This window comes from Arvicanthis niloticus, chromosome 3 (genome assembly GCF_011762505.2).
Source record: "Arvicanthis niloticus isolate mArvNil1 chromosome 3, mArvNil1.pat.X, whole genome shotgun sequence".
Taxonomy (NCBI): Eukaryota; Metazoa; Chordata; class Mammalia; order Rodentia; family Muridae; genus Arvicanthis; species Arvicanthis niloticus.
The window spans coordinates 61,526,612-61,554,492 of record NC_047660.1 but is presented as its reverse complement, the minus strand read 5'-3'; the positions used below and the strand labels follow the sequence as shown (position 1 = coordinate 61,554,492).

Below are 27,881 nucleotides of genomic sequence, written 5' to 3'. Positions count from 1 at the left end.
AGGAAGTAGGACTTTTAGAACCAGAGAATACACACTTGGCTGTCAAAGCAGAGAAGAGACAAGCCCAGAGAGTTCACCCCTGGGGTCAAGCTTGAGTGCAAGTGGACAGTGTTCACGTGCTGAAGGTGGGGGTAGTGGCTCGTATATGTGTCCATGGAAGAAAACGAGAGATTTGATGAGAACAGATCCAAGTTAGTGACCTTAAAGAAGGGGGGAAAGTGGGAAATGTAATAGGATATTTGTATTGAACACTGTTAGTGTTATTGTCTGAATGTGACAATAACTGGCTCCTGAGTTTGAACATCCAGTCCCCAGCTGGTGACGGTGTTTTGGGGTTGTATCTTGTAGGAGTCATAGGCTGGTTCTATCTCCTGGTCTACTGAGCTGTGAGCAAGTTTCTGCCTGCTACACTCCTGCATCACAGAACCTTCTGTCACCATCCCTTTCCTGCCATGAATTGTATTCTCTCAATTTGAGCCAAAATAAATGTCTCCCCTAAAGCTGCTGTTTTCAGGTATTTGTCAGTGATGAGAAAAAAACAACTAATATAATTAGCTTTTCACTACCGTGACAAAATGCCTGAGATAACCAATCTAGAGTCGGGGAGGTTTATCTTAGCTTAGGGCTTCACTGGCTTTAGTCTCTGGTTACTTGGTCCTTGTTATATGGTTTGAATGTGCTCAGCCAGGGAGTGGCACTATTAGAAGGTATGGCCTTGTTGGAGTAGGTGTGTCACTGTGGATGTTGACTTTAAGACCCTCATCCTAGCTGCCTGGAAGTCAGTCTAATGCTAGCAGCCATCAGATGAAGATGTAGAACTCTCAGCTCTGCCTGCACCATGCCTGCCTAGATGCTGCCATGCTCCTGCCTTGATGATAATGGACTGAACCTCTGAACCAGCCCCAGTTAAATGTTGTCCTTATAAGAGTTGCCTTGGTTTATAGTGTCTGTTCACAGCTGTAAAACCCTAAGACAGTCCTAGTGCTTTGAGCCTGTGGTGGTTTGAATGACAATGGCCCCATAGGCTCATACATTTGAATACTTGATCACCAGAAAATGGCACCGTTTGAAAGGATTAGGAAGTCTATCTTTGCTGGACAAAGTGTGTCACTGGGGGTTGGGGGTGGGCTTTGAGGTTTCAAAAAACCCATTCCAAGCCCAGAGTCTTTCCCTTTCTGCTTTCTGTGGCACTGGATGTAGAACTCTCAGCTCCTTTTCCAGCATCATGTCTGTCTGTGTGCCACCATGTCCACTGCCATGATGATAATGGACTAAACTTCTGAACGGTAAGCCAGCCCCAATTGAATGCTGTGGTCATTGTGTCTCTTCACAGCAATAGAACACTATGACGGTACTGGAAGTACCTCATGGCAGAACAGCCCATCTCATGGTTAACACCTTCAGTGACAGAGCCCCAGGGACCTACCCTGAATACACGGACCTGGGGAACACTTCTCCAAACCAGAAAAAGAAAATGCTAATCTGAGCCAGATGCTAGTCCCAGTTTTTTTTGCATGGATTCTGGGAAACTGAACTCAGGTCCTCGTGCTTGTATAGTGAGCATTTTAGTGGCTGAGCCATTGCCCCAAACCATGTGTGGTTAAAAAAAAAAAAAAAAAAGTTAATGCAGACAAGTACTGCAGAATAGAGCACCAAAGGGCTATAAGAATATGATAATAGCCGAGCGGTGGTGGCGCACGCCTTTAATCCCAGCACTTGGGAGGCAGAGGCACGCAGATTTCTGAGTTCAGGGCCAGCCTGGTCTACAGAGTGAGTTCTAGGACAGTAGGACAGCCAGGCCTACACAAAGAAACCCTGTCTCAAAAAAAAAAAAAAAAAAAAAAAAAAGAATGTGATAATAAATATGAGCAATGAGACGGGAACAGAGAAGATTCGAGGACTGAGAGGTGCAATGTTAGTGGAAAATGGCATGATCTGAAGACAGAAGTGCAGAACAGGACAGACAAGGGTGCTGGAATCAGATACGATTCAGTCAGCTATTCCTGATGAGGAGACCTTGGATATGGCCACACAATTTGACATCAAAGATCAGACAGGGGTTAGGGGGACAAAAATTCAAGTGGACACTCAGAACCAGGGTGTTATTGTGTACAGGTTGATGGTACAGGATTAAGAAGCAAAAGATAATGTAAGGCCGGGCGGTGGTGGTACACGCCTTTAATCCCAGCATTTGGGAGGCAGAGGCAGGTGAATTTCTGAGTTCGAGGCCAACCTGGTCTACAGAGTGAGTTCCAGGACAGCCAGGGCTACACAGAGAAACCCTGTCTCGGGGGAGGGGGAACCAATGTAAGGTCTAAGTGTTAAAAATCCCCATGAATAGGAGGAGTTGGGTACATGGCAGCAGTGAGGAGAGCTTTATGAGGGAGCTTCTGAGGAGAGAAAATGTTTGTATATGCACCTTACTCAGAAATCCAAGATCAGCATGGAAATAGCCAATCACATGCTGGCTTTGGAAGTTATAGTGCCAAATGATGGCTGGAGAGATGCCCAGAAGTTAACATTGTCCATCATTCTTGCTGAAGATCAGGGTTCAGTTCCCAGCACTCATATTAGGTCACTTAAAACCCACCTGTGACACCAATTCCAAGAGACATGATGCTCTCTTCAAGCCTCGTGGGCACCTCAAAAGTTGCTCTTGCAGCCTTATTAGATTTGGAACAGCCTAGTGAAGCCGCCTGGAACTACAGTTTCAGAGGATTGTGAGCCACCATTTTGGTACTAGTAACCAAACAGGTCCTCTGCAAGCCAGCCAGTGCTTGTAACTGGATTAATGTTTATCTTTAAAATTGTGTATGTGAAATGATGTGCATGAGGTGGCACACATGCCACAATGCACATGCAGGCCAAGATGTGCGTGTGCAGTTCAGAGGACAGCTCTGTAGAGTCGGTTCTCTCTCCCACCTTTATTTGGGGCCCAGAGATAGAACCTGGCCCACCTCTAGTACAGGACAAGCCCACTTACCCACTGAGCCATGTCCCCAGCCTCAAGTTTGGAATAATTATTAACATGTATCTTCATAAAACGTTGGTATCTGGGAACTCTTATTTTTTTAATCTGCACCTATTTATAAGCTTTGCTCCTCTGTTTAATCACAAATGAATCTTACACTCTATTCAGTTTAAGTTTTCAGTGACTGGGGGCTTCCACAAACTGAAAACTGTCAAAGGGAATCTGGGAGAGGTGAGTTGTCCAGCGGTCAGACACTGGAAGGTACTTTGTTGATTGGCACAATGAGTAGTTCCATGGAACTCTGGTAATGACAAGCTCCCCCTGAAATACTCCTACACTGTGCTTTTCAAATGGAAAATAAGTAGTATTTGAGTGCCAGTGTCTTTATTCCCCATTTTACTAGAAAGGAGAACAATTTATATGCTAGTCAAAACCCAAATGTGTTTACTAGGAATTGTACAATGTTTAAGCTGTAAGACTTGAAGGGACTTTTAATGGTAAAGCTGCCACAAAGCATTTCAGTTTTAAAACATCGAAGGCCAGTGTTTTTCTGCACAGCAAAACTGAAATGCAGTTTAACCACTGGTTTACAACTCGGTTAAACCCAAAGCTGCAAGCCGTTTTAGGAAGTCAAAAGAGATTTCGCACACTTTAAAAAAGCGTTCAGCTAATCTCAACCATTTGTTTTTATTCTCAAAGCGTAAGTGCTCGAAAGTAATCATATTCATTAGCTGGATGCCTGGCAAGCAAGACACATTTAAATAATGAACAAGTGAGTGAGCAAGCTCTCTTCAGATCAATATAGTCCTTCATTTGAGCTGATTCCCCTTAACTTATTCACAGAACTTTAGACTCATTTTACATGTCTGCTCACACAATTAGTTACCATGATTGAGTTCTCCAACACTGTAAAACTAGACCAGGAGATGCCCATTTACAGCATGTGTCAGGTGGGGGAGCGTATTTATTACTCTGCCTTTAGCTGAATAAGAGGCATGGAGTCATTTTATGAATATTTAAGGGAAAACAGTCTCCTCTCGCCTCACAGAATATAACTGTTTTTTAATCTCTAGTATAATTCTTCAAACTATGAAATCCCAGAAGAGGAAGTGGTCCCAAAGAGGAGAGTCCTTTCTAGGTTGGAATTCATTCATTTCCAAGTGGCCTGTCCAGCTCCTGGACCGCTTTAATGCCTAGAGAAATCCGTTTCCTCTGAGCCATAGTCGGCCTCCCAATTGCATCCCCGAGGCCCCACTGGTCCGTGCCGAGACGTCGAGGCCAGTCACCACCTCCTCCTCCTCCAGCCAGGCGGACCGCCAGTCCACTTCTGTAGGGGCGACACCCAGCCCGCAGGCCACACACCCCGCGTGTGCGCAGCGCCTTTATTTACTTGCAGAAGAGCCTTCAGCACCCGCTCCTAACAAGTCTGGAAAGCATTACGGCGACGCGATGTTGGGGACACTGGTGAGCGCCCTCGGGGGTACCGGCGAGGGCATGGCTGAGGCCGGGCTGGGGCGGAGGGGCAGGGGAGGACGGCGGGACGGCCCGGAGAGGCGTCTCATAGGCACTCGCAGCCCGCCGCGCAGCAGCCCGGCAGGCACACGCACACGTGCACGCGCGCCCCGCACCCGCCCCCCGCGCGGGCTCCGGCTCTGGGCGGCGGCGGCGGCGGGGGCCCGGGGCGCGCGGGCCGGCGGCGGGCCGGGCCCCGGGGACCGCGCGGGCGGCGGGCGGGCGGGGACGGCGCTCGGGGGCCGGCCCGCGCGGCGCCCATGCTCGGGGAGGGCCTCACGGTGTGCGGAGCGCCGGGCGGGTCCCGCGACGCTGAGCGCGGCCTGTCCCGCAGGTCTGGATGCTCGTGGTCGGCTTCCTGCTGGCACTGGCGCCGGGCCGCGCGGCGGGAGCGCTGAGGACCGGGAGACGCCCGGCGCGGCCGCGGGACTGCGCGGACCGGCCGGAGGAGCTCCTGGAGCAGCTGTACGGGCGGCTGGCGGCCGGCGTGCTCAGCGCCTTCCACCACACGCTGCAGCTCGGGCCGCGCGAGCAGGCGCGCAATGCCAGCTGCCCGGCCGGGGGCAGGTCCACCGACCGCCGCTTCCGGCCGCCCACCAACCTGCGCAGCGTGTCGCCCTGGGCGTACAGGTGAGCGGGCCGAGGGGTGGGGCGGGGCCTACAGAACAGGTGGGTGGGGTAGGGTGGAGTCCGTGGGAGGGGAGGGGCTGAGGGGGCGGGGCATACCAAGTGGGATGGGCGGGGTCGGGTGGGGCCTGGGCGGGGCAGGGGCCACCACAGGGGCGGCATAGGTGGGCGGTGCTTGAAGGAAGGGGTCCTGAGGGGGATCCAGATGGAGTGGGGTCGGCTGGGGCCGGAGAAGGGTGGCAGGACGGTCGGGTGGTGCTAGTGAGGTGGAGTGGAGCCTGAGAGGCGGGATCTGAGGAGCGGGCCGAGGTGATGGGTGGGGCCGGGTGGAACTACTGGGATGAGCCACTCGAGGAAGGCAGGCCAGGTAAGGCCGGTGTCTACTGGTCCATGAGCTCAGGGAAGCCAGGAGAGGCAGATGGGGTAAATAAATTGGGAGCGATTGGTTTCTACAAAGGTCTGTCATGTTCTTTGAAGAAATGCTGCTTCTGTATTTGTTATGCAATAAATACCTATTCTTTGCCAGATACACCATGAGGAACCAAGCCACATGACCCTTTATTACAGGAGGCCTGTAGGAGGGTAATCTAGAAGTGCTGGGGAGCTGAGAGCTAGGAGGCACACCCTCTGAGAGAGTGTCTGGGGAAACTAATACGGGGACAGAACCTCAGGTGAGAAGCAAAGCTCCCAGCGCAATGCACGGTAGCTTGAAGTTGAGGGAGGGAGAGAACATCCTTTTGGGGGTGGGTGAAAGTGACATTCAAACCTTGTGGAGAATGGGCAAGATTCTGAGGATGACCTAATCCAGGTGTTGTGTCCAAAGAACATGCCTAAGGGAAGCGTGAAGATGTGCAGAGCGTAGCCACAGTGACCTGTGCAGTGCCTGTGCACGAGGCATAAGTAGCCCTCACGTGACCCTGCAGATGAGGAAGACAGGCACCTTAGAGGAGAGCCTTTCCAGGATGGGGGTGGACTCTAGGGAAAGACAGTTGTGGGCTGGGTAGAGGAAGAATGTGGTCTCTACAGAGACCTACCAGAGGGGCTTTGTGGGTGTTTGTCTTGTCATGCTGGAGATGGAACCCAGGCCTCAGATTTGCTAGGAAGTGTTCCACCACTGAGCTGCATCCCACCCCATAGCATGTTGTTTGTTTTGAGTCCAGAGTCTCTTTATGTAGCCCTGGCTGTCTTAGAACTCTCTATGTAGACCAAGCTGTTCTCAAACTCACAGAGATCTTCCTGAGTGCTGGAATTACATGCTTCTTGATTTCTAAAACCATATGATGACCCCCTCTTGTGTTCCAGAGAAGATATTAGTCAAGTTGCCATTACTGTAACAAATACCTGGGCCAAGTCTTGTCAGATAAAGCAGCACCTCAGGACCTAAGCTTGATTCCCAGAGCCCACACAATATAAAGAGAGAATAGACCCCAAGCAAGTGTCCTCTCACCTCCACATACGTTACCACCTGATACACAAAATAAGTAAGGAAATAAGTAATAAAAACGAACAGCTGAGATAATGAAGTTAAAAAGAAAAAAGGGTTGGCTCAGTTTTAGAGATTCCGGTCTGTGATCAGGCAGACCTGTTGCTTTTAGGCCTCTAGGTACCTGGTGGCTGTGTCTCAGGAGCATGTGGCAGAGCAAAACCTCATTACTAAGAAGCAAAAGGAAAGAAAAGAGGTCAGAGTACCACAGTCTTCTCCATGAGCACAGTTAAGTGACCCAAAGGCCTCCAGCTGGGCCCCATCTTCAGAGGCTCCACAACCTTCCAACAGCAGCACCCTGGGGAGCAGGCCTTTGCCGTGGGGGTGAGGGGGGTGGAGGCACTTAAGATAGAAACTGTCTCAGGTCCCAGTGAGAGATGCAGGGCCCAGCAGACATGCTGCAGTGCTTCCAGGAGACAGGGAGGGCCCGAGCCAGGCAGCCGGGCAGTGGAAAGATGCTACAGAAAGGAAGGGCTGGTGGAGTAGCAGAAAGGACGGAGCAACACCACGGGCTGAACTATGTCCTGGGTCGAGGCTGGGGCCAGTTTTGTCGTTCCCTTGAGCAGCACCCCCTCCCCAGTTGCCCAGCTCTTGACTTGGCTGCTCTTCAGGCCAAGCTCACCTGTGGTACCTCCCTTCTCACAGTTTCACCCACAGGGAAGCGGGCACATATGGGGGAACCCACTAACAAACCCTAGCTCTATACAGGGAAACAGTGTTGAAGTTGAGGCTGGCCTAAAGGCCCCTCCAGGCCAAAACACACACAGGTAGCAACACACAGCAAGTCTCAAGTCCTCTGGAGACATGTCTCCTATGGTTCTGGCCAAGGTCGTAGAGCATAGTGTGCGATAGATGTTTGAAGATGAAGCATGGAGTTAAGTCTTCAGCCTGTTGAGTCTTACTGCCTTAGAGAGGGACAGGTGACAAGGACAAGAGGGGGGAGGGGGAGGGAGAGGCTGGAGATCCTCCCCTCAGCATCCCACATGGGAAGGTAAGCTGCTCCTGCTGCAGGAACCTGTTTCTGACACTTGCTTCTCCCAGGGCCACATCTGAAAGCAGGGAAGGGACAGGGACGGAAGTGGTTGGTGAGCCCATACTTGGGGTGACTGGATCTGGAGGGGCTCTTCCCATCTGCCACTGGCAGATCAGATAGCTTCAGGCCCCCTTTTCATCGCATCAAGGGTCTTCACAGCAGTGATGAGTTAGCACCCCCATCTGCCCTGTGAGAAAATGGGGGGCCGGGTAGCTCACACTGATTAGAAGGGAACCATGCAGGGCCACTGTTGCAGATGCTGACTGTTGAAGCTAGCCCTGTTTCTCCCCCCGCACCCCACCCCCCGCACTTTCTCCATTGTTACTCACCTGAGTTAAGGAGGGTAGGAAAAGTCCTTTCCAGGAAGTAGAGGCTCATAGAGGGCTGTGGAAATCCTGCCAGCTCAGGTACAGGAGTGGTACCAGCTGCAGAGGGGGCATGCTCCACCTTCCTCTGATCTGCAGATTGTGCATCCACAGAGCCAACCAATTGCATTTCAAGAATATCTGAGAAAGCTTGCATGGCAGAATATGCAGTCTCTCCCAGCATTACTCCCTGCAGTGCAGCAGTGTAGAGAGCAGGGCTGTGCTAGGTCACATTGCAGGCCACGTAGAGATGGCTGACGTCTACGGGAGGGTATGCGGAGCTTCTATGCATATTCTACACCCTTCCATATATGGTACCTGAGTGTCTGGGGAACTTGCTTTTCCTCTAGATTCTCAGAGCTGTCTCCTATGGGGATGGAGGCCTGAGATGACCACATCCCTATAAGTGAAGTAGAATTCTCAGGGAGATGGGTAGGAAAACAGATGTAGAGTCAGAAATCCCACAGCACAGGAAAGATCACTGTAGGTGGAATTCAGGTTTTAAAGCAGGCACTGACTGTCTGCCGGCTGGTGTGTGTGAGGAGTGGGGATCATGGTTTTAGGACAGCTGGGGCTCCAGCTGGAAGAAAATATGGTTGGATCGCACTCCTGTGTGACAACAAATTCCAGATGATTCAAAGATTTAAGTCTGAAAAATAAGGCCACAAAGAGGAAGAAAAACACGAACAATTTTATTTATAATCTTGGTGTGGAGGAGGCTTGTTTAGCAGCTCCCAGCCCCAGACACCATAAAAGATAAGATCAAGAAACTCGGTTATATAATTACATGCTGTGTTGTCGTGTTGAAATAGAAGAGTGCAGGGCAAGCCAGGGGGAGAAATATTTGCAACCCATGTCACAAAGGGCTCCTTTCCCAGTGAGCTCCCACAAACCAATAAAGCCAGTGACATCATGGGAAGGTGGGCCAAGGTCAGGGCTTGTGCAGGGAAGGACAGTCACGTGACCTGACTCTCAGTGAAGAGCTGATGGCTGCACTGCAGGGAAGAACAGTCACGTGACCTGACTCTCTCAGTGAAGAGCTGATGATTGCACTCAAGGGAGCAAAACACATGGAAACCGCAGTGGGAAACTGTTCCGTGCAGTGTCAGAGCTGCTCTGACAAAGGCGGGGGAAGACGGACAACGACATCCTGGCGCAGCGGAGGGTGTGAATTGGGATGACTTGGGAAGGAAGAAACAGGGACTGTAATTATCAAAAATGTGTCTGGAGAGGGGATCTTGCTGTTATCCATGCTGGCTTCATGCTCTGGGCTCAAGTGGCCTCCACCTCCCGAGGTTGCAGGACACCTGTGCCTGGCTCAGCATCGGTCATATCACTCTGACCCAATGGACTGACTCAGCAGTATTCCTCCTGCAAACTCAGGTGTCCACACACCAAATGACTGGTGAGCAAGGACATTAGTCGCTGCTGTAGCGGCAACGGTGGAAGGCATCACAATGTCCACCAATAGACAGAGATGCATAAAACAGCTATGAAGAAGAAAATAGCTTTCCAATCACTTAAGTACATAGTCACCATCCATGAAGGGAAAAGCTGTGATTGCAAGTACCACATTTGTGTTGAAAGAGAAATTGACATAACACATAATAATACCCTCCCTCTTTCTTTCTTTTTAATTAATTAATTTATTTATTTTGGTTTTTCGAGACAGGGTTTCTCTGTGTAGCTCTGGCTGTCCTGGAACTCACTCTGTAGACCAGGCTGGCCTCGAACTCAAAAATCTGCCTGCCTCTGCCTCCCAAGTGCTGGGATTAAAGGCTTGCGCCACCACTGCCTGACTTGTTTTTCCTTCCTTCCTTCCTTCCTTCCTTCCTTCCTTCTTCCCTCCTTCCCTTCCCTCCCCTCCCCTCCCCTTCCCTCTCCTCCCTCCTCCCCCCCTCCTCCTCCTTCTTCTTCTTCCTCCTCCTCCTCCTCCTCCTCCTCCTCCTCCTCCTCCTCCTCCTCCTTCTTCTTCTTCTTCTCTCTCTCTCTCTCTCTCTCGCTCTCTCACCCTCGCTCTCGCCCCTCTCCCCCTCACCCCCCCCCCTCTCTGTTTCTGTCAGGGTCTCAATAGTCCCAGCTGGTCTGGAACTCAGAACACCGGAACTGAAGGCTACTGTGACCACGCCTACCTGCATTTTTTTTTTAAGGGTCTCATTGTGTTGCTCGGGCTGGTCTCAAACTCCTGAGTTTAAGCGATCCTCCTGCCTCAGCTTTCTGAGTATCTGGGACTACAGACCTGTGCTAGTGTGCCTACTGAAGATGTTGTCTTTGTTAATAGAGAGAAGGGAGGTCTCCCAACCATGAGGAAAAGGCAGAAGCTACAGAAACGAAGTTTCAGCATCAGAGAGACACCCAGAGCCTCTGCTTAAAGGGGCTGGGGGCTCACAGAGGGGTGCTGTAGACAGTGAGCTGGGGTTCTTAGAGGCCTGTGGCTCCAGGGTTGGGCTGAGCTGTGATGACATCACAGCTTGGACTATAAGAGACCCAAAATAGTAGACCTGGGATATTGGGCGCCTCCTGACTTCCTCCATCTAGGTCCCGGTATGTTATTAGGAAAGCAACATTCACCTCCCAGAACATAAAAACATTTTCTCGTTTACCTTGTGGCATAATATGCTTGTTTCTCCTTTGCTTCAAAAACAAAAATGCCAAAAATAAATCAACTTGATTGCTCAGGGACATTTTTTAAACAGTACCTTAATATATTCAGAACTGTGCTGCTGGGACACTGGAGGTTATTACGGTTTAAAGACACAGCAACTGTATGATGACATCCCAAAGATAAACACCTGCCAGTACTCTAGGCAAGGTTAGCTTGCTTATGCTTCCACTAGTAGGCTAAAAATATTTTTGTCTAGGATATGAATAATGCAAAATAGCTTATTTTGAGGCCTTCTTTGTTACTTTTTTATATACCTTTCCCCCTCGAAGGCCTTACATCTAAACTTATTCCACAACAAAATTTGTTGGCTCTTGGTGACCAACAGTAAGCAGATGTGCCACAGGCCTGTGGGCACATGCTGAGATGACCCCTTAATTCCTTGCAAGTGTTCTTTGATCTCTGTTCTTTTCTGGAAGCCTCCTGAGATGGGTTCATATGGCCCTGATTTTCCCTCTTTCCAAGTGTCTTAGTCAGGGTTTCTATTCCTGCACAAACATCAGGACCAAGAAGTAAGTTGGGGAGGAAAGGGTTTATTCAGCTTACACTTCCACATTGCTGTTCATCACCAAAGGAAGCCACGACTGGAACTTAAGCAGGTCAGGAAGCAGGAGCTGATGCAGAGGCCATGGAAATGGAGGGATGTTACCTACTGGCTTGCTTCCACTGGCTTGCTCAGCTTGCTTTTTTATGGAACCCAAGACTACCAGCCTAGGGATGGCATCACCCACAAGGGGCCCTCCCACCCTTGATCACTAATTGAGAAAATGCCTTATAGCTGGAACTCATGGAGGCATTTCCTCAACTGAAGCCCCTTTCTCTGTGATAACTCCAGCTTATATCAAGTTGACACATAAAACCAGCTAGTACACCAAGGTAACTTCCAAGTTCAAAGTTCTGCCTTCCAGCATTCTTTACAGGAAGAAATTCCATTTGCTTCAGCCAGCACCAGGGCTGTGATGACTTTTTATAGCCCACCCTGTCCTGGACACCCTGGCTGCCCTGTGCCAGCCTGCTGGGGGTGGCCTTGCCACCTTCAAACATCTTAATGGAACAGTACTGAGAGCAACAGCTGGGGAGGACAAGTGACTTAAAAACAGACACGTAGGCTACCAAGATGTTTGAAGATAAAACTTAGCAAGGGATTAAGAAATCACCTCAGAATCTGCTCATAGGCTGGTGGTATAGTCTCAGTGTATGGAGAAACTTCTATTCTAAATGTGCCTATGCAGTTCATACGGCCTACAGTTACTATAGTAATGAACAGACAAGGTTGCCCCTGCCCAGTGATGGCCCAGGCATTCAGGGTGACCTTGGGCTCTGACACACTGTGGTCTGCTCTCTGTGAGTGCTGACTTATAAAGACCAGAGGGAAAGGCCAGGCTGACAGAGAGGATGGCTCATCTAAGTAACCCTCTTGCCCTGTGAGATGTTGATTGCTTATTCCATCTTCCCCAAACCTAAGACCACACTTACCCATCAACTGTTAACAGGGCTTTACAGGGCCCTTACTGGAACAAGGGGAGCCACTGGCCCTGAGTGCTGCTAAGGCCACATTTACCCATCAAAATTTTTTTAAAAGATTTATTTATTTTTATTGATATGAGTACACTGTAGCTGTCTTCAGACACACCAGAAGAGGGCATCGAATCCCATTACAGATGGTTGTGAGCCACCATGTGGTTGCTGGGAATTGAACTCAGTACTCTTAACCACTGAACCATCTCTCCAACCCAACCCATCAACTGTTAACAAGGGCTTTACAGGGCCTTAGCAGAACAAGGGGAGCCACTCGCCCTGAGTGCTGCTATGAGTGCTGGTACCATTCACATCACTTTCTGCCCAGGAAAGAAAGAAGGAAAGAAAGAGAAAGAAAGAAAGAAAGAAAGAAAGAAAGAAAGAAAGAAAGAAAGAAAGAAAGAAAGAAAGGGAAAGGAAAGGAAAGGAAAGGAAAGGAAAGGAAAGGAAAGGAAAGGAAAGGAAAGGAAAGGAAAGGAAAGGAAAGGAAGGGAGAGAGATAGCAAGATTACGGTAAGACACTCACCTACCATCCAGCGTTCAGGGCTGAGGCAGGAGGAACATGTTTTTGAGGCCCTTGGACTACATAGCATTACCTGGACTTAAACATCAAAGACATGTAACATTAGAGAAAGGTAAAGAAATCAAGAACACCATCATTGCCTTCAGCTCCCTTATCCGTGACTCCCTTTCCAGTGACTTGAATTACCCAGGGTCAGCTGTGACCTGAGAATACTAAAGGGAGAGAAACCTGTCTAAGACGCCGATGATCCCAGTGGTACCATGAAACCTCGTCCTTCCGGGGACATGAACTACGGCTCTGCTCAGTGTAAACATGCTGTGCGTGCTGCCCTCTCTGCAGCCACACACTGACCATTTCAGTTATCACAGTGGCATCCCAGTACGGCCATGCTGTGTGCAAGCGACCCTTACAGAGTCACCTAATGCTGTGTCAGCACACCGACTTTCCTCACTTCATCTCATGTAGACACTGCATTTCCTCAAGAGAAGTGTGAGTCTCAAAATCAATGCGATGTTGAGATTCACTTACTATAGTATTGACTGTTCTGTTTTAGTTAATCTAGAGAACCTAATTTATAACTTAAACTTTAATTTATAAGCAGTAAACTCTCTGAAGTTTCAGGCACATTTCCAGGAAGGTATCTAGTGACTAAGGGCTAAGGGGAATCTGTAGTTTAATTTTAGAGGAAACTATCTTCTACCCTTTAAAACGCCTACCTTTTAAAAAACATTCCTATTTGCCACTTAAAAACACACTATCTGTCATGCATTTTCACATTTTTTTTTGCCAAGGCTCCAGTACAGAATTCTGCAAACAACCAGAGTTCTGAGCCCAGGGATCCATCCCTCCTTGCAGAGGTGGCACTGGCCAACAGGGGGCAGCACAGCGCAAGCATCCTACCAGATGATGGCTCAGGGCCTCTCCTTGGAATCTGGGGTGGAGGGTCCCTTTATAAGTATGTTTCTCCTTGGGAAGTTCACTCTTTCCTGTGTCTCTGCCTCATAGCTGTGGAATGTTTCAAATGACCTTAAGACAACGTCACAGACCTCTCTGTCTTCCCGGAAGATGGGGATTCTGTTTTATCTAATGTGCTGGATGAGGCCATATGAACCCATCTCAGGAGGCTCCTACACCAGCTTATTAGGATAATGTTCTGTTAAGAAAAAAGGGGTAACTTAGAAAAGGGACAGACACCCAAGAGAATGCCTTATGTCTGGCTGGGGGTCTTCATAATACTGCCCGTCCCTACTGGTCACTGTAGAAAAGGAGATATACTTTTTTCCCAAGCAGCTTAAGAGATGTTGGTGTTTTCATATATATATGTATGGGTGTGTATGTATGTATGTGTTTGTATGTGTATGCATGTATGTATATATGTGTGTGTGAATTTTATATATATATATGACTTTATATATACATGTGAACATACACACACACACACATATATATATATACACATATGAATATATATTTTAATGGACAGATGACCTTGACTTTGCTCAAATACAAAGCTGAGTGTCCCCCAGTGGGCTTCTCAGAATACACCCAGCTCTGCTGCACCTATCACCTGTCAGGGAATAAAAATAAAAGCATTGTCATGGAGCATTGTCCCCGGATTACTGTCAGCTTTGATGGTTGGTGGCTCTCCGGCCGGGGCTTTACTTTAGCATGCAGAGAGCTGCCAGGGACGATGACAATATTTCACTCTGGATACCTCTTTCAACGCTCTTCACCTGAATAAAATGTGGGTGCCCGTGCCAACAGAAGGATTTGGGCAAATGCAGGCGGTCCCACACGGGCCACGAAGTGACATTCCTTCTGATATTGTCCTCCACAAGTGGCACATTAAAAAGGTAGAGGACAGAGGATACATCTCCCCAAATTACTGTGTTGTCAAGGAAAAAATACCAGGGAGTCTCAGAGTTAAAGGAAGGGGCCAGAGGCTAGTGTTTGTGAACCGCCCCTCCATGGTGACAGCTGGGACACAGACCAGGTGGGCTCCGCCCTCGCACATCCAGCCACCTCCCCCATTGTTCCAAGGTCGGGACATCAAAGATGGCTCTGGACCCACATTCTGCAGCCTCCCCTGGAGAGCTGAGCCATCCTGTGGGCATGAGCGAGTTTTTCCTTTGAAGAGATGCCCCCCAGCTGCTCAGAGCGTCACATTTGCCATGACAAAAGAATGAAAGCCTTGGAGAAGTCTGGGCTGCCTGTCTCATTCCGTCCTCTCCTTGTGCAAGGCCCCACAGCCACCATGAACTTCCAAATTCTTTCCTAATACTCTGTCATCTCACGTGGCCACATGGTGAATAGGTTTTACACAGAAGAAGTGGTTTCCCAGGTTGGCCTGTCACTATGTACCAGGTGTGGGATTGGACATTCAGTCTCCCTAGACCACACTGTAGTCACTACCTTGAAGACAAGTAGGCTGACACGGGTGTTCAGGTGCCATCATTCTAGGACCTCTATTTCCCCACATATATGAGAGGAAGATGGGCAGGTGAGCCTTCCTGCTGCTGGTAGCCATGAGCTTGCTCGTTGGTGGGAGAGCTACATTTGCTCTGGAGCGGCTGCAGGCCCAGCCTGGGCTCTGCCAAGTTCAGATGGCAACAGCTAGAGAAGAACGACCTCTAACTCTCCCTGGCCAGGTGAAGCTGAGGGCATCTACATCCTGATCAGGACTGCTGCAATCCCTGCTGAGTTTTTTCCATCTCCTCTTTCATGAGAAATGCACAGTGTTTTCTTTTAGGGGCCAGAGAAGCATTTTTCAGTGCTTCTTGGCAGCAGACACTGCAGCTCTTTGGCTCCCTGAGGCCTTAGCAAATGGAAGGAGGGAGGAGCTGATGAGACGGGCAGGCCACGGCTTCCCCCTAGAGGGAAGAAGATGTTTGTAGCCTCCAGTGTCCCCAGTTACCCTTGCTCCCCCACAGAGCCCACTGCTCCAGGCCCTGGAGCACTGGACAGTAGTTTATGTACAGGGAGATTTCCCTATAGTGTGGTGGTGGCTCCTGCCAGCCCCAACTGCAGGACTAACTCCAAAGATAAAATGGGAGGTTAGACAGGTTCCCTGCTGCCTCCCACCCCCCCAATGCTGGAGCCTAAAGCTTCTCCCACAGAGAAGTACCCGGCTGTCAAACCCTTCTTAATTCATTACTTCTTTTTGTTTTGAGACAGGGTCTTGTTATATAGCCCAGGCTAGCCTCTGACTTGTGGCAATCTTCCTGCCTCAGCCTCCCAAATGCTGGGATTGCAGGTGTGCACCATCAAGTCTGGCTTCATTTTTCTTAAATGTGGAGCCCAAACAGCCTGTACAGTGCTATCTGTGAGAGTGATCTTGGAAGCTTCTTTAAAAAAAAAAAAAAAAAAAAAAACCAACATCTTGGCTCCACTCCAGAGCAATTAATTCAGAATCTTTGGGGGGAGGGAAGAGCATTACTATTTTTAAAAAAACTCACTTATGTGCCTCCAGTGAAGTACAACTAAGTCCCACAGCCATTCCGAGGCAGTGCCAACTCGGGTTATAATGACCTTCCGTGTGAACTACTGTTAGCCTGGAGGCCAGTGTGGGCTGGTTTAGTCATACAGAAAACGGACTGGGAAAATGTGTCATCCAGTTGTTGACCACCAGCTGCTACCGGTCCGTGGTAACACTGGCTAGCCATCCAGTGCACATGTGGTCAGACACTGCTGCTTGGTGCAGCCATATATCTGTGTGTTCAACAAGATGCCCAGTTTAAGTAAACAGAACAGATCACTGGACAGCAAGTAAGCACAGAGCTGTGTACTCCGAAGGCAGACAAGAAGACTGGGAAACATAACTGTTTCTATTCTTCTAAGAGTAAGTTTCTGCTGGGCAGTGGTGGTGCACGCCTTTAATCCCAGCACTTGGGAGGCAGAGGCAGGCGGATTTCTGAGTTCGAGGCCAGCCTGGTCTACAGAGTGAGTTCCAGGACAGCCAGGGCTACACAGAGAAACCCTGTCTCAAAAACAAACAAACAAACAAACAAACAAAAGAGTAAGTTTCCTTAGCACAATAATTATGCATATTCATGAAGCACTGTGTAAGGTTTCAGTTCATGAGTGAATTATAATGAACGAGTCAGGATGAATGGCACATCTCTCAGGAAACAGGGTCCCACATTCAGTGTAGCCCAGGCTGGCCTATAGCTTATAGTTCTCCTGCCTTAGCCTTCTGAGTGCTACACTGACATGTGTGTCACACACCACCTCTGCCAGAACCTGCATTTTAAGTGAGAGCCACACAGGTGCTCTGTAAACTCCATGTTGGCAGTCTTGCTTGCACCTCCTGTCTTGCACTGACAGGCCTTCTCAGCGGAACCTCAGCTTTCCTGAAGGAAACTGCTTATCCCTTAGAGATCCCTGTTGGTTACCTACTATCCTGGACTTCCCACTGTCTTTTAATCCCTTTCAGTCTCTTGGAGAGTCAATCCCCTCATCCTCCCGGGGATGTGTCCTGAGGTTCTGGGCCTTTCTTTTCCTTCCCTGTGAGTTTTAGGATTGGCTTGCCAAGTTCGAAGCTGGGATTTGGGTTTGAGATGTGCTGCTGTTATGGACTAAAGGAATACACTTTCTTGAGGGAATTTTCCAAGACCTTGGAGACTCAAGCCTGGTCTCAGGGCCTCCAGGAAGCTTGAGAGGAAGCCTTTCTGTCCGGTCATGTCCCTTAGTAGGCAGCATCAGTGATTCGCTCTGGGTTACTGGTCGGCGACTAGACAGTACCAACATTTTCTTTCCAGGACTTATATCTGACAGGTCCCTGCCTTTTCTGGAAAGTCTGCTGGGCTGAATTCACTGGCCCCTAGTGTGCATGATTTCAGGCTGCTCATTTTGTCCCCACTTACTCATGGGTGCTCCAACTTCTGGCCAGGACCCCTAGTTTGGTGCCTGGGAATGAGGGTCTTTGGGTGGCCCAGAGAGAATCAGTCTTACTAGGACTCTGCTGCTTTTAAATGGAAATGTTTTGAGAAGTGGGAGACTGTGCCAGTGGCTGTCTGGCTACACTTGGCCCTCACAAGCACGCATCAGGTGGCAGATTCCTCCTGGGAATGTGTTCATTGTTCTCTGAGTTCTGCCTCCAGACCGCTTAGAATTGTTTCCTATCCTGTCCAGGCCCCAGGGGCAGTGCTCTTTTTCTGTCTCTGCTGTCACTTAAATTCCTCCAGGAGCTCAGCTTCCATCACCTCTCAGCTTCTCTGGAGGACTTGTCCTTTGTTCTTGGATTAAGCCCCACCAGCTGTCACTCACCAGAGCCAAACTTCACACAGGGCCAGGGCCATGCCATTGATTCATGGGGGAAAACTTGATGTGTCTCAACCAAGCCCTAGGCTAAGGTTGCACAGAGCAGACTCAGGACAGGAGACTGGCCTCAGAGGCCAGGTGGTTTCTGCTGGGCTGTATTTCCATGTTTGGGAAGAGAAAGGATCCCAGACCCTTTCTGGGAGGCCTCATTCTTTCCCACAGACCTAGTGATTTCTCTTGATTTGACAGGAAGATGGGTGTTGCCAGCTCAGGGGCTACTTCTCCTTCTGTGGTGCTGGTCCCTCTGAGTGACAGCCACTGCCCCGAACAGCACATCTGGTCTCTAGACTGAGCACCTTCCTGTGAGAGGAAACAATGTAGGTGTCAAAGACACATCTTGAAAACACCCTTGGTGCCTACACTCTATCCCAGGGGGCAGGTGGGGATGGCACATGGAGTATCTTGTCACTGGCCTTAGTCCAAAGGGTTCAAGGGAGAAGGGAGAGCTTTGGCTTGGGGACCAGCTGATGTACTGGGATGGATATTTTCAGCTGGATGAGCCTTTGGCTATCAGGTACCCAGGCAAGAACAGTTTTACCTACAAAACTACCCAGAGTGACACCTGAGTGTTAGCTGTTCCCAAAGGACACTTAGGATGTTGGTTGATAATGAATTGGATAGACGATGGTCTCAGGGCAAACATGTCAAAGACAAGTGCCTCATCTCTGTAGTTCTTCTGAGAAGTCCCTTGGGTTCTCCAGGAGTCTCTCCAGATGCTGGGTGGCCTGTCTTCTTTCCCCATTCAGAGAGCTGTGAGATTAAATTCCTGTCCTCTGCTCTGGCTCCAGGGCTGTTATACACCCATCCAGCCCACCAGGTTCCCTAGCCTGCCATCACATACATGAGTATATGTGCTCTCATGATCTCACTCAACATATACATGTATATATTCTCAGTCTCACATGCTCACACATTCAAACATGCTCATGCCCATATGTATACCTGTGTACCATACATGCTCACATAACCTCACATCTGTACACACACACACATGCTCGTATCTCATGCCCAACCTCTTCCCATGCTTCTGTTTACACATACATGTTCACACACAATCATTCTCTCCTACACACATTCGTGCATACACACCCCTGTGCCCTATGTTAACCCTCATACACATCGCTCCAGCCACGTGACTTTTTGCACCAGTCATCTCTTTTCTGGTCCAGGTGTGTGTTGCTGCATTTTGTCTGCAGCCTCTTCTGCCTCTCTACTTAGAAAAACCCTATACTTCATTTTCCAGGTCCCTGTAGCATTCCCCAGACCCTCCTCTGGAGTTAGCTATGATCCCAATGCTTGATGCCCATGGTCCTGCCTGACCAGTCCTGTGTGATCTTACAAGCAGGTCCCACATCCTTGCCCAGCTCACCAGGGTACCCAGGTCATTACCAGTCTCCATTGCTGGACAGACTACCAAATATCAAGGGCAGTGCCACACAGACCACAGTCTCTCAACATACCAACTGTTAGTTCAGTCACTCAGATGCTCTCTGCAGTTAGTCAGGCGTAGATTTCCCTGGCTCTCCCATGAGGAAGATTTAATAACTTGATTTTTTTTGTTTTTTGGGTTTTTTGGGTTTTTTTTTTTTTTTTTTTTGTTGTTGTTGTTTTGTTTTGTTTTGTTTTGTTTTGTCTCTTCATTTAAAAGTAATTTCAAGCTTAGGAGTGGTAGCTCACAACTCGAATCCTAGTACTCAAGAGACAGAGACAGATCCCCTTTTTGGTTTGTTTGTTTTTCAAGACAGTTTTCTCTGTGTATCCCTGGCTGTCCTGGAACTCTCTTTCTCTCTCTCACTCTGTAGACCAGGCTGGCCTAGAACCCACAGAGGTCCACCTTTCTCTGCCTCCTAAGTGCTGGGATTAAAGGCATGTGCCGCCCCACACCTGGTGATCTCTCTGAATTTGAGGTCGGCCTGGTCTACATAGCAAGTTACAGTATGGCCAGGGAATATAATGAGATCTTGTCTCATAAAAACAAAACAAACTGGGTGGTAGCTGATCTATGGAGTGAGTTCCAGGACTGTCACGCCTACACAGAAAAGCCCTATCTTGAAAAACAAAACAAAAAGAAAACAAAACCAAAGAAAAGAAAAAAGGAATGAAAGAAAGAAGAATGTCAGTCTTCAGGTTCCCGTGTTGATGGTGTATTTGGGGCAGGCTCTTGGGAAGTGATTAGGTCGTAGTGCTTTATGTCGACATCAATGGCTTCATAATGGAAGGGCTTCCAGCTGGAGGGACTGATCTGCCTTGCCATCTGAAATGCTTCAAGAATGCCCTGTTCTTGAGCTTCCAAGACTCCAAAATCAACTGAGCTAAATGTTAAGTAGACCTCTCTTTTATAAGTGGTTGAAACCAAGCCATACGATGTAGTTTGCTCTGACTTTGAACCTGTGATCTCCTCACCTCTACCTCCCCAGTGCTGCACTGTGCCACCACACCCAAGTGAACGTCCTATTCTTCATGAATTACCCAGTGTTCTAGCTCCAGCAAGTAGACTCAAAGTCTTCTCTGTCTGTCTGAAGAACTGGCTCCATCCTCATTGAAATTTTTGAGCAGCTCCATCTCTAGGCTCTGCCTTTCTCAGCCTGGAGCTCTAGTCTCTGTACTCAGACTTCATGCTTTTGAAAAGCTGGTGTCTCCCCCGTTACCATTCTTCCTCCACACACTCCCATATCTAACTACAAACCATATCCCGACATTCAAACTCTATCCTTGACCAAGACTCCCTCTTTGTCCCAGACATGCTTCTACCAGGAAGTCGGGGGGGGGGGGTCACATCACTCAGGGAAACCTGTCAAGGTCCGATGCAAATCCTTGATTATGGTTTAAGTTCCTGACACAGCCTCACTCTCCTCTCTGATGCCTCCCACCCTGTACTCTCCCTCTGTGACACACTGTCCAACTCTGACTTTGGCCTCTACTCCAAATGTTTTTCTACCCTCTTGCTCTGCGTCACTCTCATGTTCACTGCACACCTTTGGGAGGTGCATAGGTGTTCTGCCTGGATTCCTGAAATAGGACTGAGTTGAGTTCTATGAGTTGGATAAACGATGGAAATAACTGCAGACCTTATGCATCCCGGCTATTTAGGACTTCCTTTTTCTTCATATGTTCATCAGAGGGAACTCAGGAGACAGATAGGTCCCAGCAAGGACTCGCCAGGTCCCAAACTCCTGATGGTGGAACTGAGCAAACAGTAGCAACAGCCTTTAGAAGTAGATGTTTGCACACTCTCTGCTGGAGGGAAGCACAGAAGGGCAAAATCAGTGCTTGCTTAGACCCGGCTGCATTTATCTCCACTCTAGTCATCAGCTTTCACTCGGACCATCTCTATGGTCCCTGGAAACAGTGTGAAAGGGGAACTGAATGGTTCTATGCCCAGGAGGCCTTCGTGACCCCAGGTACCTCTCCCCCAAACAGCACCACGGGTTCCAGTGCCTGCTTTCTACACAGTTCTGCCATGGTGTGTGTGCTCTGAAGGCACTTTCAAAGGGAGGTCTTTTTGTCAGCAAGTGCCCTTGTTAGTATTAAGGAGGAAGCATGTCATTGGGTGGGCACTGCACTCTGCTGGGATGGCATGGTCAATGTCCCCTCCCCTACATCCCCAGGTCTAGAACAGAAAGATCTTTGAGCCTGTCCCTCTCCGTCTCTCCATCTTGCCTCCATTTTCTTCACTAGATTCAGAGGCCACTGTTTGGTGCTTCCCTTGCTGATGCATAGTGGGTCTTCAGGGTATGTCTGCCGCTGGACATGTTAGCAAAGGTCAAGGCCATGACCATAGATAGGAGGGTCTCTAGACTGCCCAGGAAAGAAATGACCCATAAGAGATTGCCTGTGTTCTAGATGGATCCATTAATGGATGTGAATTTAAGCACACAGAAGTCTCACAAGCAGTGGGGATAACCCTTGCTTCTGCAAGGGAACACTCAAGAAGGGTCCTAGGTTCCTCCTCATGACCCACTGGGTTTCTGTAGCTTTGTAGGTGGCTTCTGTGAGAGTAGCCTCTTGTTCTGGGGTTGCTTTTGTCTCCAAGTGAGCCACCTGTTGTAGCTGACCTGTGGCCTCCCCTGGGATTTGGCCATAGGCTGACCTGGAAGTATTTACATTTGGCATGTGAGTTGAAACTTTCAAGAGTTGGAGAAAAATCAAAGTGATGGAATTTAAACCATCATTTTCTCTTTTCAAATATCTCTGTCTCCTGTTGTAGCATCTGGACAGGGTCACCTTATGGCCTTTTGCACAGGTGTGGCTATCTGCAGGAACTGGGCCCTGCCTACCTCCCCACAGGGAACACATCTGGATCTGCAGAGCCTGGTAGGCTTGGAAGTTGGGATGACGCCTCAGAACTGACATGACACAGTGTCCTATCCTATGCAGTGGCCGCCTGTGTGTGGTGCTAGTGACTTTGACAGAGGGTAGTTTTACAGGCACTCAGAGATAGTAGTCCATGCTGCCTTCAGCATCCGAAAAGATAACGGTCGCGTGCTTTGGAAGAACAATCTTTTCCGGGTCGAGGCTCACAGCCTTGTGTTCCAGATAGGCCCTACCAGGATGCTTACTGCAGGGTGCATCGTCAGGTCCAGCCTTCTCAGGCCTTCCTCTTTTGACCAGGCTTGCTACGTGTAATCCAAGCTGGCTTTGAACTCGCAATGATGTGCCTGCTGTGGTCCTCACTCTCTTCGCTCTGTCTGCAGGATTTCCTACGACCCCGCTCGCTTTCCAAGGTACCTGCCCGAAGCCTACTGCCTGTGCCGAGGCTGCCTGACCGGGCTCTACGGTGAGGAGGACTTCCGCTTTCGCAGCACACCCGTCTTCTCTCCAGCCGTGGTGCTGCGGCGCACGGCGGCCTGCGCAGGCGGCCGCTCTGTGTACGCCGAACACTACATCACCATCCCAGTGGGCTGTACCTGCGTGCCCGAGCCGGACAAGTCCGCGGACAGTGCCAACTCCAGCATGGACAAGCTGCTGCTGGGGCCTGCTGATAGGCTGGCAGGGCGCTGATGCTGGGGACTGCCTGCCAATGGCCCAGCTTCCTGCGTCCCCTGGCCCTGACAAAACCCACACCCCATGATCCCTGGCCGCTGCCCACTTTTCCCAAAAGGACAGCTACAAGAGCTTTAAATGTATTTTTCAAAGTAGACATTACAGACCTACTACTATTTTGAATACTAGCACAAACTATTTTCATATTAGTAATTTAGAGCAAGCATGTTATTTTTAAACTTCTTTGATATACAAACACACCATATACACCCCGTTTTCCTCTAGTAGGATTCTTGCGCGCATAATTGTGGTGCTCAGATGATCTTTCAGCTGCACTGTGCCCTGTCTCTGAGTGCCCCCTGTTGCCCAGGCTTGCTACGGTGATTTGGATGCTTCAATCTGTGCACCGAAGGTCCCCCAGGTCCTTGGAGAGGGAGGGATGTGAGGGTCCAGGAACCAAACTCCCTTTTGTTCTTTAGCATATGGATGGTCTCAACTTTAGGATGATTAAATTTTTTGGTGTTGTTCTTTCACATTCGAAAGCCACTGGTCTTAATTTGTGGCAAGAGGTGGGATGAGACATCTTAACCAATTCTCAGGGAGCCCCAAGCGCAGATGGGCTGAGTTTTATGGGATTTTGGATCAAGCCAACTCTGAGGAGGAGGAAGAGGGAAGGCTCAGTCTTGGGTGTCAAACTCTCATTTAGGTGGAAGTCTGCTCCTCAGTGCATTCTTCTGCAGTCACTAAAACAACAGTGGATGAAGGATTCCCTGGCTGTGTACATTTCCTTTCTTTCCAGATTTTGTCCAGGTGAACGTGTCTGGACTGTTGGGAGGGAACCCGGCCTTCGAACCTTGGAACAGTCTAAGTGGGATCTCCATCAAGTGAGCCATACCCTCTCCTGACTCACTTTCAGAACAAATAATAGGTCTCAGGGAGGTCTCTCGGTCACTCCGGATGTGCCCAGGGGACCTGTCTCCTGCACTTAGCCCTACACCGGTTTTGCCTGTCACAGGCTCCTTGGTGCCACCGTCAGGGAAACCTACCAGTGACCCAAGACAATGAGTCCCATTGACCTTAAGTTGGAACCTCCAGAACTGTGAGCCCAAGTACACCTTTGCTCTAATACTTACCTCAGGCACTGTTGCTAGAGCCATAGGAAGCTAACACAATGTCTCTTGGATGCTCAGTTCCTGTCACCAAACTCTTGGGCAACAACTCTGGACAAGACACAGCCTCTTTCTTAAACTAAGACAAGAGCTGCTGGAAGGTAACTGGGCTGCCAGCTCTCTTCTGGGCTGCTTCCCTCGCCTCGGAAATGTTCTGTCACTGTGTTAAAATACCTCAGCAACACCAGCTTGAAGCAGAAGGTTTATCTGTACTCAGAGCATCAGACTTCAGCCTATGGTTTGTTTGGCCTTGTTGCCATGGGCTCCTGGCAAGGAACATATGGCTGGGGGCAGATGGAACTGAGCTGCTCACCTTGTGGTGACCAAGAAGAAGCAGACAAGAGGAAAACTCAGAGTCCCCAGATATTCTCTAAAAGCATGACCCTAGTGCCTTACCCCCTCTTACTGGCCCCACCTCCAGGGTAAGGATCTGGGGAGGATCTGGTGTGGTCTAAGCTACACAGATAGTGCAAAGGTTAACCACATCTGTTCCAGCCTTCTGGGCAGATAATAGGTGTTGTCTGTTCCTTTGAAGGAACAACCCTGTATGTTTAACACTCCAAGTTCCTAGGGCTTATCTGTGAGCACAAGGACCACACGGCCTTCTACAATGATTGAGGACTTTTGTTTTGTTTTCATGTTTTTTGAGACAGGGTCTCATGTAGCCCAGGCTAGCCTAGAACTTGCTCATGACACGTGAGCCTAAGGGGAGCGAGCACTTGACGTTCAGACCACATAAAAAGTGTGAAAGGCGAAGTGGCTTCTGAGCATTCATGATGTTGGGTCTTCGCTGTTGTGATGCAAGCAGAATGAGGAGAGAGAGAGAGAGACAGAGAGAGAGAGAGAGAGAGACAGACAGACAGACAGAGACAGAGAGAGACAGACAGAGACAGACAGAGAGACAGAGAGAGACAGAGACACGAATCCTCCTGGTCCTGCTCAAACTTGCCAAAGCACCTCCACAGGAATGTAGCCAACGTGTTCTAAGAGCTGCAGAAACAGCTGCAGGTTTTTATGAGGTTCAAAAACAGGTCACGTATGAACACAGATTTACCACTGCTGAAGCAACATCAAGGGTCCAAAAGCCATAAAGCATGTTGGCTGCTTCTTAAACAAGCTTGCTTAGTTACAGGGCTGAGGATCTAGCTCAGCTGACAGAACGCTGGCCTTGCATACATGAGGGTCTGGTTCAAGCTCCTGCACCAGGGGGTGGGGTGGGGCCAGGAGGGAACGAGGGCTTCCTGACCTAGCCTCTCTGAGAGGAGCTCCACAGCTTCTCTTGGATGAAACATGCCAGCTTACAGGACAAGTCGGTTTCTGATTTCTCTGCTGTTAGCTGTTCACAATTCCTAAATTGGACATTTCATTTGTACACATAATTTGTCACTTAATGTCTGTTTCTCACTTAAGGAATTTGTGGCAAATTGGTTCACATGGAAAAAATAAGGGAGGGACTATTGTTTAAAGAACATTTCAAACAATGTACAACACGTGCGAGATAGTTCGTAAAAAATTAGCACTTTTAAAAGTGTCTGGGGCCGGGCAGTGGTGGTGCACGCCTTTAATCCCAGCACTTGGGAGGCAGAGGCAGGCTGATTTCTGAGTTCAAGCCCAGCCTGGTCTACAGAGTGAGTTCCAGGACAGCCAGGGCTACACAGAGAAACCCTGTCTCAAAAAACCAAAAAAAAAAAAAGTGTCTGGGAATGTGAGAGCTGTGCCTGGCCTCTGAGTCAGTCAGGACAGGCTGGGTTTAGCTATAGCAACAAGCCCATCTTCTCTGACATTGTCTTAATTAGGGTTAGTGTTGCTATGATGAAACACCATGGCCACGAGCAAACTGAGGAGAAAAGGGGTTATTTGACTTGCCTTTCCCATCACCGTGTATCACTGAAGGATGTCAAGACAGGAGGATCACAAACAGGGCAGGAACCTGGAGGCAGGGGCTGATGCAGAGGCCATGGAGTGGTGCTTCTTACTGGTTTGCTCCTCATGGCTTGCTCAGCTTGCTTTCTTACAGAGCCCAGGATCACCAGCCCAGGGGTGGCAGTATCCGCAATGGGCTGGGCCCTCCCCTAACAATCACTAATGAAGCCTTTGGGCATTTTCTCAATTGAAGCCTCCTCGGATGACTATCCGTGTGTAACACGCTGAGCTAGACTGCATGCGGAGCCCTGCCATGGCTCATCGCTGACCTTTCTCACTCCAGTGCCCATGTGTGTTACTCTTTTATGAGAAACTATCAGAGTGTTTGATTCCTGAAACATTACAGACACAAAATTAGCCAGCACAGGTGCCCAACAACTGGGATCATTTCCCTCCCCTACAGGTCAGTTGTGGTGCTGCCCAAGGACTCGATGCTAGGGCAGCTTCTGGAAAAAGACGTGTCCAGCGGAGAAGCTGGTCAGCGTGGGAATGGGGATACGTGACATGTGTTGGACATCTGACATTCTTTTGGTCAAAGAAAGACATCCTTTCCCGGGGGGGGGGTACTTTTTTTCTTCAATTTTGACACGATTGTAGGTCTCAAAAGTTACCAAACCACCAGAATGATCTTGTGTACCCTTAACTAATTTTCTGTGAAGTAAAGTATGGAAGCTGGCAACATGGCCGCTCCATTAGGGGAAAGAATTTTACAGTGGGTAAGAGAGGATATATCAAGGGAGCACCTGGAGCAGTCCAGAGCAGAGGAAAGGAAAGCAGACTGGACACGGCCAGGGCTGGGGAAACAGGAGAGAATAATGGAGTTGGTAGGAGACGGAACATAGGCAGACCGCATGAGAGACAAGAGCACTGAACAGGACAAATCATGTGGACTATACAGAGGATGAGTAGCTGAGGGGGAGGGACGCCTTTTGGGGACAGAAAGCTGGTTTCACAAGTTCACAAGGAAAGCTGACTTTTATCCAAGCACCAGAAATCCTTCCAGAGTCCCCACAGTCCAGCTAGAGCTCACTTGCATATGGAGGGAGGGCCTGAGAGCAGCATGTTGGGTAACTGTAGTATGATGTCACTGACTTTGTCCTTGGATGACACTTGCAGTCAGCCAGATTCACGTGCACCGTGTAATGCGATCACAGGATTTGTGAAACTGCTACCACAGGACGGAGAGAACATCCCAGTACCACAGAGGAGGGCCCTCCATGGCCATCCTCAGCCTTCTCCGCCATGCTCATGCTGATCCCAGCTTTGCTGTGCTGTCCTCCACTCTCAAGTACTGTGGGAAGCATAGGAGTGTGGGCGTTTCCACCCGGCGTGACATCCCTTATGAGCTCTCCGAATTCTACATATCGCTGCTTTTGTTTGGAGAGTCTTGCTATTTGACCCCGGCTGGGCTCAAAGTTACAATCCTCCTACCTCAACCTCCCTAGTGCTGGGATTACAGGCAGCTGTCCCTTGGCTCCTGTGAGCATGGAAGGATGTAAACAGCTGTAACAGCCAGGCTCTGGCACACCCCGCTCTGAGGCTTGGTTAGGAAGTTTGGCTTGGCACTGCCATCCTTTCCCAGTCTGGAGTGAGGTGCCACGTGCTGGGGTATCAGTGCTACATTCGCTGAAGGGGAGATGGGGCACAGGAGGTGGACGGAGCACTGGCCATGGGTCAACCTGCTTCACAGAGGTAGGTCGGGTCTCCGAGAAGCTGCCAGAGCCTAGCGTCCAGAGCTCCCAGCCCAATGGGCAGCAAAAGCCTGCCATTCTGTTTTCACACGTGAACAATTA

The 27,881-nt window shown here is 49.4% G+C and overlaps 1 protein-coding gene across 1 annotated transcript; it reads left to right on the top strand.

The window, feature by feature from the left end:
• Nucleotides 1–1,854: 1,854 nt before the first annotated feature.
• Il17d (interleukin 17D) lies at nucleotides 1,855–23,529 on the top strand. The gene is made up of 3 exons (XM_034499207.2): nucleotides 1,855–4,435; nucleotides 4,818–5,113; nucleotides 22,708–23,529. Exons 1-3 carry the CDS (start codon nucleotides 4,421–4,423, stop codon nucleotides 23,012–23,014), a joined length of 618 nt encoding a protein of 205 aa, XP_034355098.1. The 5' UTR covers nucleotides 1,855–4,420; the 3' UTR covers nucleotides 23,015–23,529.
• Nucleotides 23,530–27,881: the final 4,352 nt, after the last annotated feature.